The sequence below is a fragment of the Pelecanus crispus genome, chromosome 14, assembly GCF_030463565.1.
Source record: "Pelecanus crispus isolate bPelCri1 chromosome 14, bPelCri1.pri, whole genome shotgun sequence".
NCBI classification, from domain to species: domain Eukaryota; kingdom Metazoa; phylum Chordata; class Aves; order Pelecaniformes; family Pelecanidae; genus Pelecanus; species Pelecanus crispus.
In genome coordinates, this window is record NC_134656.1 from 8,611,871 (window position 1) to 8,622,220 (window position 10,350).

The window sequence follows — 10,350 nt, forward strand, 5'->3', positions numbered from 1 at the left end:
GGCCCCGCGTCGGCGGCCCCAGGGTTTAAGAGCGGCGGTTTGGCTTCTCAGGGATGTTCCTGCGTGGGGCCTGCCCCTGAGGCCGGTGCGGGCGGCAGACGAGGGGCGGCTTCGGCCGTGCTAAGGCGAAGCGGGGGGCGGCGGCGGGAGCCCTCGGCCCGGCGGGAGGCGAGGGCAGCCGCAGCCTCGCCGCTGCCACTGAGCATGCTCGGCTCCTCCATATCCGCCCCCGCCCGGCGGCCGAGAGGCGCGGGGGGAGCGGTTCCCCGCCGGTAATAAGCCCCTTGCAGGTGGCGGAGGCGGCGTGCGGGACTCGCTGCCGCCATGAACCCCGGCGGCGGCGGCGGCGGCGGGGGGGCGGCGCCGGCCTTCCCCGGCCCCGTGCAGTGTAAGTGCCGCTGCGCGCCAGCGGGGTATGCGCGCTCCGGGGCCCGCGCGGCGGAAGCCGAGTTGAGCCGGGGCCTGGGTAGGCCCCGAAACCTGAGTAGCGCAAGAAACAGGCGGGAGCGGAGCCCGGGAACCTGGCTGGGGGGGTAACCCGGGAATCTGGGTGAGCGCCGCGGCCCGCTCAGGCCGTGAGGGGCGGCCGGGAGCGCCGGGCCGGGCGCTGGGCCCCGGGGCGGCTCTGCGGAGCGAGGCCGCGGCCGCTGGGCCAGTGCCCGCAGCGCGGCGGCGGGGGACCCCGGAGGCCCTCGGGGAGCTGTGCCCGGCGGCGGGGGCGGCCCATGCTCCCGGCAGCGCCGTGCCGGCCCCGCCCCGCCCCGGGGGTCCCGCGGTGCCCTAGCTCCCCCCCGCAGCGCTAGGCAGGGCCCGGCCGCCCCGGGGCCGGAGCGGACCCTCCCGCAGCCGGGGCGGTGGTCGGCGGGGTGTCCGTGTGTCCGTTTCTGCAGCTTCAGCCCTTTCTAGTTCCTCCGGCCGAGCCCTTGACCGTGCTCCTGTTTCCACAGTTCCCGGCGGCACCACTGTGCTGGTGGAGCTCACCCCCGACATCCACATTTGCGGCATCTGCAAGCAGCAGTTCAGTAACCTCGATGCCTTCGTTGGGCACAAGCAAAGCGGTTGCCAGCTCACTAGTGCAACGGCCGGGGCCACCAGTACGGTCCAGTTTGTGTCGGAAGAAACGGTGCCATCGACACAGACTCAAACCACAACCAGGACCATCGCTTCGGAGACCCAAACCATCACAGGTATTTTGGTGTTACACACCAGGAGCTCGGAAGCGCTCGACTTGTGCAAAGTGGCAATGTTACGTAGCCCTCTGCTCGTGCGTCCCCTTCACACTAAGCTAAAGTAACAGTTTTCACGTTAGTCATCACATACCTGCAAGCAAAGGAAGAAAAAAGAGGAAAAAAAAAAAAACCAAAAAAACCAGTGGTGTAGTGGTGTGCTGCCTTCTTGGTTTTGGTATGAGAGCAGTTACTTGCTAACTGACATGCAAGTTAAGTTCACTTAGAGAATTGCTTAAGTCTAATGTGTTGTATAACCAACTTGTACAAACTAATTAAAATTGTCAATATGTATGAAAAATAATCAAATTACTATGCATTTTATTTTTTAAGAGTCCTCTTGATGAAAAACAGACACAGAATTGCTGTCGGGCGCCAGTCCAGGCCTTTTTATGTGAGAACACTGCATTCCCTAACATTGCTCCCACAACTAATTGGCAGGAAAAATATTACTCAAAATTTCTGCCTATGTGAAGGCTCAAGTGAGGTCCTGATCCTGCAGACATCTAAATAAATCTAGAATTTTGTTGTGTATGTGAAGGTTTGCCCTTCTATATATAGTTTTATTTTATTTTATTTTGGTCTGGGACCTTACTACGATCCAGATTATTTTACTTTAATTTGGATAGACAGATTGGGGCAGAGAATCTGGAAGAGCAATGAAACAAACTGAATTCAGGGCTCACTTCCAGGAATTTTTGTATTATAATCCCTCAACTTGGTGTGGGTTTTGGATGAGTCATTCTTCTGCTTCATATTTACTCATCTTTAAAATGAGGGCAGTTATATCCTTCTGCCCTTTTGGGGTATAGTGTTGTTTAATTGATTTAAAAGCTGCTACTTTGGCTGAGATAGTTTCACCTGTTATTCTTGTGAGTAATAGCTAAAAACAGTATAGTTGAAAGAGGCTGAACTTTTTAAACTATTTTAAAAAAAAATTGTTTACATGATGCCTTTTTGACAACATTTGCCATATAAATAATTTGGGCTTTTTCTTTGGGCTGTAGCACAGCCAGTGTTGAAAAAACAAACCTACCTTTATTAATGTAAGACCTGGACAGGCATCAGAAGAAACTGAACTTCTGAAGAAACTGAATGGTGCAGTCAGATTGGAGTCAGAGGGAGACAAGTGGGCCTATGTAGGGTTGTACAGTGGTTGTACAGTGCAGCGTGGCTCATCAGAAGATTCTTGACAGAATTTTCACATCAGGTCTTGACAGAATTTTCACTGATAGCAGGATAGCAAGGGAGAGAAAATCCTTTCTTCTTTCCCCCTCCCCCAGATGAATAGGAAGCCAGAAACAGGAAAGTTGCTGGAAAAAACAGAATAGAGAAGTAATTAATGAAACTAGAAAATAATTAGATTTTTCTGATTGAAGAAGTTAATGTTCTCAAATTGAGCTCTTTCATGTGTTTAGTTTCTGCACCAGAGTTTGTTTTTGAGCATGGCTATCAAACATACCTGCCCAGTGAGAGCAGTGAGCCTCCAGCTGCTGCTATCGTCTCTACACCACCAAAAGCACGTTCAAGAAAATCCACTTCCTCACTTACACAGAAGAAACTAAACTGCTGCTATCCAGGTAAGATGTGAGTTATACCTTCTTCCTTTTCATTTTAAAATTGATAGGTTTCATATAGTGATATGCACAGTAGCTCTGTCTGTTTTGAGCAGTTAAGATGGGCAGAACCCGGAAGGCAGCCTGCTTACTAACGGTGTGATGTGCTACCATTGTTACCAGTAGTAGTTTTGCTGTTGGTTTCGCATGTCCTTAGACGTTGGTCATATGCTGTGGTATCTGTGGCAATGCTGCAGTGGGTTTTGTATAGACATTGGCCTGTGCCAACACCTGTAGCAATGTAAGAGCAGTGTCTTGTTACCTTTTTCCTAACTGCCATTGTTGTACATGCAAAATGCACGTATAATATTTCTCATTATATGTTTTGTCTTTGGTCAGTTAGCATTTTTATAAGGATGGATTGAACCAAAGTATTTGGAGATCTCAATGAGTAAAAACCATGCAATATGCAGCAAACGTGCAGAGACAGCCATGCAGATGAGTAGCTATATTAACGGTAGCAGAAGTTACAGTCTGTTTTTCGCAAGCTTGCCTTCATTTGAAAGGCACATTTCAAACGCTTAGCATTCATTTCAGCACTTGAAACTGTAGCACTTTCCACTTGGACAGAAATCCTGCATGGTGAGCTGTTACCTCAGTTCCCAGTTGCACTAACTTGAAGTCATACGTGGAATTAATTAGTTCCCCCAGCATCCCCTGTGTGCTGTAAAGAGCATCTCAAATCCTAGGCAGAGATTCCAGAGAATTTGTTTCAAAGCTTACAGAAAACGGCAATGTAGAGAGTGAATTGCGTCTTAGGGGAAGCACTAGAAAACTAAAGTTCATAGGTAAGCCAGTCACTATTTTAAGTAGATGTGAGTAAACAAGATTGGGAATCTGTTTTCTGTTAATGCTGAATATTAAAGAAAATGTTCTTGAAAAGAAACAGAATGCCCAGAATATGGTAGTGCATCTTTATTATTTTGTTAGATTTTCCTTGAATTTAATGATCTTAATCTTACCATTTTCAGGTTGCCAGTTCAAGACTTCCTATGGTATGAAGGATATGGAACGTCATCTACGAACGCACACAGGTTTATATAATTGCTATATTTTATTTTTGGCTGTTTTTGTCCTTTTGGCTTTTTGCCAAAAGGTATTTTCCTACCAAATAACATCTATCTAGATAAATTAGCTAGAATGTGTACGTATGGCTGTACATTTTAGTACTGTAGTTCTGGGGAATTGGCCTTTTTGAGTAAGCTATGTCCTGCTATGGGCAGTACCACTCACAGCTGTGAAACATGAACACTGTACATCGATATAAGGGACAGTTAAATTTCTGAGGTGCAGACCATGTGTTTGTACAGTGTGGTGGTGGTGCACAAACCTAGTTTGTTCTTCATGTGAAACAATGATTCCAACATTTCAGTTCCCTTCCCCTAAACAGCAATTTCAGATTTGTAAAGTGAGGAAGTTCCAAAGTGTCTTCTAAATTTGTTGCGCTTGTGCGTGCAGCCTTCTGGAGCATAGAATAGGTCTTAGCTGACAGGGTGGCTGCTGAAATCCAATGTCCTGCTTTTGAAAACTATTTCCGTCAAGTGTTTACTGTGTGTTTTTTGTGGGTTTTTTTTGGGTTTTTGGTTTTTTTTTTTTTAATTACAACAACATCCTTATGGTGCAAAAAGTCATGGTGTGTTGATGCTCTTCTGTTTGTTACAGGAGACAAGCCCCATAAATGTGACGTTTGTAACAAATGTTTTAGTCGTAAAGATAAGCTGAAGATGCATATGCGTTCTCATACTGGGGTGAAGCCTTACAAATGTAAGCACTGTGACTATGCAGCTGCTGACAGCAGCAGTCTCAACAAGCACCAGCGCATTCACTCCAACGAGCGTCCTTTTAAATGCCAGATCTGTCCTTATGCAAGCCGCAACTCTAGCCAGCTAACTGTACATCTCAGATCCCACACCGGTAAGTTTATACTAAAATTCAGATATGTAAAGTTTTGAAGGTCAAAGGGAAGATTTTAAAAGGTATACAGGTACAAGAATCCAGAAAGGGCCTATTCAAATTCTCAAAAGCACCTAGGCATCCAGCTTCTGTGAATTTCTTGGGCATAGAATCTACTAGGGCAATACAGCTCTACTAAAAATACCTGGAAGCAATCAGAAGACAGATCTGACTCTTGGTAGATTTTCTTCTATATTGATTTTGAAACTGCCTATTAGATGTTCTTAAACCAGTAGAGCTGAAGGATCTAATGTGTTGATTGATTGATTAAGAGCATCTAGGTACCTATCTGTGTCTCTCAAACCTGGTCCACTCTATTAGAAACACTGAAATTACTTTATAATTGAACTACTTATATCAATGTAAACCTCAGCTGCATAATTTAATTTTTCTTGCATCAGCAAATTAGTAAGTAATTAGCAATTTAAGTTGCTTTTTTTTTTTTTTTTTTTTTTTTTGACCTTTCTTTGTGGTACCTTCTGTGTGCAGACTGATGGACATAAACAGTGTAGTATGAGCAGCCAGAACTATATTCTGCCCATATCATTTTTGCTCTAGGGATAGAAGGCTTTAGCCTCTGGGCTTATCAACATTGTATCGTTTTATATTTGAATTAGTTGCCTAAGTTTCATTTTAATCAGATTTCTCTTCTATAGATTGTTCCTAGAAGAGATTTGCTGTAAAGATACTGCTGTACAATTGTCTTTGTATGTTGTTTTTCATCTAATCCAGGGTACTGGATTAGTTTCTGTGTTGTCTTTTATACATTTGATTAGTTCTGTGAATTTTAGCTGCAAGGTGGTTATGGTTCAGTGATTACTAGATTAGCTTTGAACCTATCCTACATCTGATTCTGAATTCGAGTACTAAACAACATTAGTTCAGATGTGTGCAAGATGGGATTTATTTTGAGTAGATAAAAGAAATAAATCTCTTGTGCATTGTGAAGGAGGGGAGGGTTAAACCAATCTGTCTCTAGCAGAAAATAATCTTTTATACTTCACAAATCTGCTGTGATGAAACAGGCAGGACTGTCAGGCAGTTGTTTTACAAGTTTCCCTCTTTCTATTGCTATATAAGATGATGTGATGGTCAGTCAAAATAGTATGGGTTGTTATGAGAAGTTACCTGTTAGTAAACAGACTTGTCAGAGAATATGGTATTCCACTTTCCCCATGTCACATAGGAGCGTGCATCCTTGTGCATTTATGTACGTGGGCAGGTGTGGTCTGAACTTGGCTGTGGGAGAACCTGTGAATGATCATGGTTCTCTTGCATTTCCAAGAGAGTTAGATTTTGTGGCATTAAATATTGTAATAGTTGGAAAGGGTTTTTAGGCTACCTTCTTTTTTTTTTTTTTTTTGGCAGATCAGTCTGTCGTATCTTAAGCAATTGAATTATGCTAAAATTCAAGTCTGTAGTTTTGTTGTCTCTTCATTTCTCCAAAATAAATCCTCTTCTGCAAAAGGACTTCTTTTGATTCACTGAAGGGAGGCACGAGAGTTTTGAAAGCAATCATTTCATCCTTGTTAGGTTACAAAGCTGTTATGCACACAGCCGATTTTAGGGGAAAAGTAAGACTGGTATGTAGAATATATTGCTTACCGGAATTAAATTAGTCATTCTCTAGAAGGTGAGTGTAGTCTACATAGCTCAGTGTGAGATCATCTACATAGCATTACTTGTTGAACTAGTCATCTAAAGATCAGTTTCCTGTTAATTTGAGTAAAACTGCTCTTACAATTAATAATTCCAGGATCAGACACTTTTTTTTTTTTAAGCTATATTCTGTCAGTGTCAATTATGTATGGACAGAAATGTAAAGAAGTACAAGTAATGGACCACTCTTTAAATAAACAGAACCAGCACACTTTGCTGTATTAAGGAAAACTACTAATTCTTTTTCATATGTTGTGCTACCCTGTATGTGAAAATTAAGTAATTGAAATATGTACTACGCCTTCATCAGCAAAGTAGATAAAAATCCAGTAGCTGAGTGTGCTGCTGAGACTGTAAAATAAACTAGATGAACAAACAGTGCATCTTCATTAATAAAATCTGTTTAATATAGATAATACACCATGTATCTCAATTATTAAACAGATACAGGGATTAGCACAGTAGGCCACAACTTGATTTGAAAAATATGCAGCTAAACCTATGACATATGTAGCTGGATAAGCAAATTATGCAAAATTATACAGCTATCACAAACTCTATAAAATACTAACATAAAATAAATCAGCCATTTGCAGTTTGATTATTAAAGAAGATAAATGCTTGCTGAACTAAGTGCACTCTCTTTTTCCTTCCCCCACCAAGGCTGTCTTAGAACCAAATAACACAATTCTTCCACTTCTTAAAAATAATACCTACCTAAAGACTTCATGCTCGGGTACTTTAGAGAACTACATATTTAGATTAAAGAAAAAAGTGAACAGTTATTTAGTTGGTTTGGTAGGTTTGCTTTGGACTTTTTTTTTAATGACTTCAGAACGGAGTTGCTGGTCTTTACCCTGGAATTGATTATGGGCTAAACAGAGCTACATCTTAATTTGGTCATGCATGTTGTGTCACAAGCCTGCAAATAAAGAAAATGTAAAATAGCGGGTTAGATCCAGGCAATTCAAATGGTTATCCGTGTAGGTAGGCTGACATAAATAGGCTTACAGATGAGTGTGTTCATTTTTCATGCTTTATCAGCTAAGGATTTGACCTAACTTTCAACTACATTGTTAGGTTTCTGGATCAGCATTGCTCTCAGAAGAAAGGAAAAAATAAAAGAAAAAAGACACTTATGAGTATTTTACGTACCTGTTTGCATGAATGCAAACTGATAATTGCATGAATACAAACTACAATTAGATTTTCTTGAAGTGATCTGTGGAACATCATTAGATGTGCTGCATGAAGCAAGTACCTCTTTCTTGGTTGCTGTAATGCCAGAAAAACAAAAGCTTAATGTCACTTCTCTGTGTAAGCTCATTTCCCCAGAGTCACAGCCCTGCATGCATGTTTCATTAGTCTCACATTTGTCTTTTTCAGTTGCATTTATGTAGCTGTGATCCCTCTTTTTCTTTCTTTTTTTCTGCCCCCCCCCCCCCATAACTAGTAATGCTATGGTTGTGCTGTCACCTGACACTGACCTAGGTATGGACCCTTACCCTACATCTCCCTGTGTTCTGGACAAGAGTTTCCACTGCCTTCCTGTGCCAGCAACTGTATCTGTGCTGCACCACATGAACCAGATCAAAAAAGTAACCAGTTTTTCTTGTCAGCTAATCTAATTCAACTATATGGTTGAGCAGTAAGGCTGGTACCGTTAAGCATCTGTTTCTGCAGTAGCCTACCATTTACCGAGGCTTACTGTTAACCTGCAAGCCTACCTGTAAATCTTGTAGTGTAAACCCCAGACATGGGTGTGTTTATGTTGTTTTCTTAGACTTCAAAAATATATCAGCTGTTAAAGTTACAGTGTTTATTAATTTTAAACACTAGCTGAGATACACTCTTGCTAAAAAGGGACAAATGAGAAACTTCAGTCGCTTTTCTGGAGCGCACTGAACAGTTTTACACACAAAATGAACTAAAAGTGGAGAATATCTAAGATGCAGGTGTGAAAAAGCAACAGATGTGGGCAGATATGCTTGTGGAGAGTTCACACACAAATATGTCAGACCAGGTGATAAATACCATGCCATTAAAGTTGTCTACATCTTGAAAATATGTTGGGAGTTTACAGGTATTTAGAACAAGTCAGCTGTACATAATTCATTATAGCATTGGTCTCTCCAATGGATCTTGGTGTCTCATCTGTAATTTGAACTGTGTTTTTTATTGACAGGAGATGCTCCTTTCCAATGTCAGATGTGTCCTGCTAAATTTAAAATTAATTCAGACTTGAAGAGGCACATGCGTGTGCATTCTGGTGAAAAACCTTACAAATGTGAGTTCTGTGAGGTCCGGTGTGCCATGAAAGGGAACTTGAAATCACACATTCGTATCAAGCACAGCATGGAAAATACTCTCAAGTGTCCAGAGTGTGAATTTCAGTGTGGGAACAAAACAAGCCTTCGGCACCACATAAGAACTCATCAGCCTGAACAACCAGTGAAGTGCTCAGAGTGCAACTACTCTTGCTCCAACAAGGCAGCTCTGAAAGTGCACGAGCGAATTCACTGCAAAGATCGTCCTTTCAAATGTGAATTCTGCAGCTTTGATACCAAGCAGCGGAGCAACCTGACAACTCATGTGAGGAAAGCTCATGGTGACAAAGTCAAGACCAAGAAGCAAATGGTGGAGAAGAAGGAAGGAGATAGACCAAAGCAAGGTGGCTCCAGGCAAGTTGCCAAACTGGATGCCAAGAAAGCATTTAAGTGTGACCTGTGTGACGCTTCCTTTGTCCGAGAAGATTCTCTTAGGAGTCATAAGAAGCAGCACAGTATGTATAATGGCTCTAAAAATAATGAACTGGCTGTTCTACAGCTCCAGATGGATCCCAGTCGGCAGGCCAGTGCCCCAATTACTGTCAGTCACCTCCAGGTCCCACTTCAGGCTGCTCAGGTTTCTCCATACAACGAGGGAAGGGTCAAGATCATCGTGGGTCACCAGGTCCCTCAGACTAACAGTATCGTTCAGGCTGCATCCGTGAATGTCATGCCTCCTACGTTAGTTAGCCAGAATCAGGAGGACCTCTCAGCCAACAGCCGCTTGCAGCTGCTGGGCCAAGTCAGTTTGTTGGCACCGCCTCCGCCTCCCATATCTCAAAGCGAAGCAGGGCCTGCGGCACAACCAGCAGTTCTTCTCACAACCCATGACCAAAGCGACGGAAGCGCTTTACATCAAACTCTGATTCCTGCTGCTCCTGTCAGCAGTCATGAGGCTTCAGCAAACCAGGCTTTCATCACCAGCTCTGGAATCAGCTGCTCTGACTTAGAGGGCCTCAATGCTTTGATACAAGAAGGAGCAACAGAAGTGACTGTGGTTAGTGATGGAGGTCAGAGTATAACAGTGTCCACTTCAGCTCCTCCTCCTCCTATATTTTCTTCATCCTCTCACACAGAAGCCCCTAAGCAGACCTATTCTATCATTCAAAGTGGAGCCCATACGGCTTTGCTGTGTCCAGCAGACTCCATACCAGATTAATTGCAGAGTAGTAGTACTAAACAAACTTCAACCTCAGAGGCAGTGATGAATTCAGCAGAAGTGCATAGGACATAAGCGAATGCAGGATTTGTCCTACAAAGCCAAATACCTTCCACTTACACATTTTACTTGTCTGTACACGGAAACGTATGTGAAAAAGAGGATGTGTGTATTTATGTGCCTCTATTGAAATCAGAGGCTGTGTTCTTCGTAAAATCTGAGCATCGAAGCAACAATTGACAATTTCACCAAGCAGTAAGCTTCCCAGAATGTGATTCTTGTATTGTGCTGGCTAAAATAAGAAAGCCTCACCTTATGATGAATTACCTTCACAGCAGACTTGTTCTTTCATGCACATATGAAAAGGTAATAGTCCGAGCCATTCTGAAGTGTATCTTTAAGTCTGTTTC

The 10,350-nt window shown here is 43.1% G+C and overlaps 1 protein-coding gene across 1 annotated transcript; it reads left to right on the forward strand.

Moving 5' to 3' along the window:
* The first annotated feature begins 324 nt into the window (after window positions 1-324).
* Window positions 325-9,956, forward strand: ZFP64 (ZFP64 zinc finger protein). Its single transcript, XM_075721411.1, has 6 exons — window positions 325-388; window positions 948-1,187; window positions 2,645-2,806; window positions 3,814-3,876; window positions 4,505-4,756; window positions 8,640-9,956. Exons 1-6 carry the CDS (start codon window positions 325-327, stop codon window positions 9,938-9,940), a joined length of 2,082 nt encoding a protein of 693 aa, XP_075577526.1. The 3' UTR covers window positions 9,941-9,956.
* The last annotated feature ends 394 nt before the right edge of the window (window positions 9,957-10,350 follow it).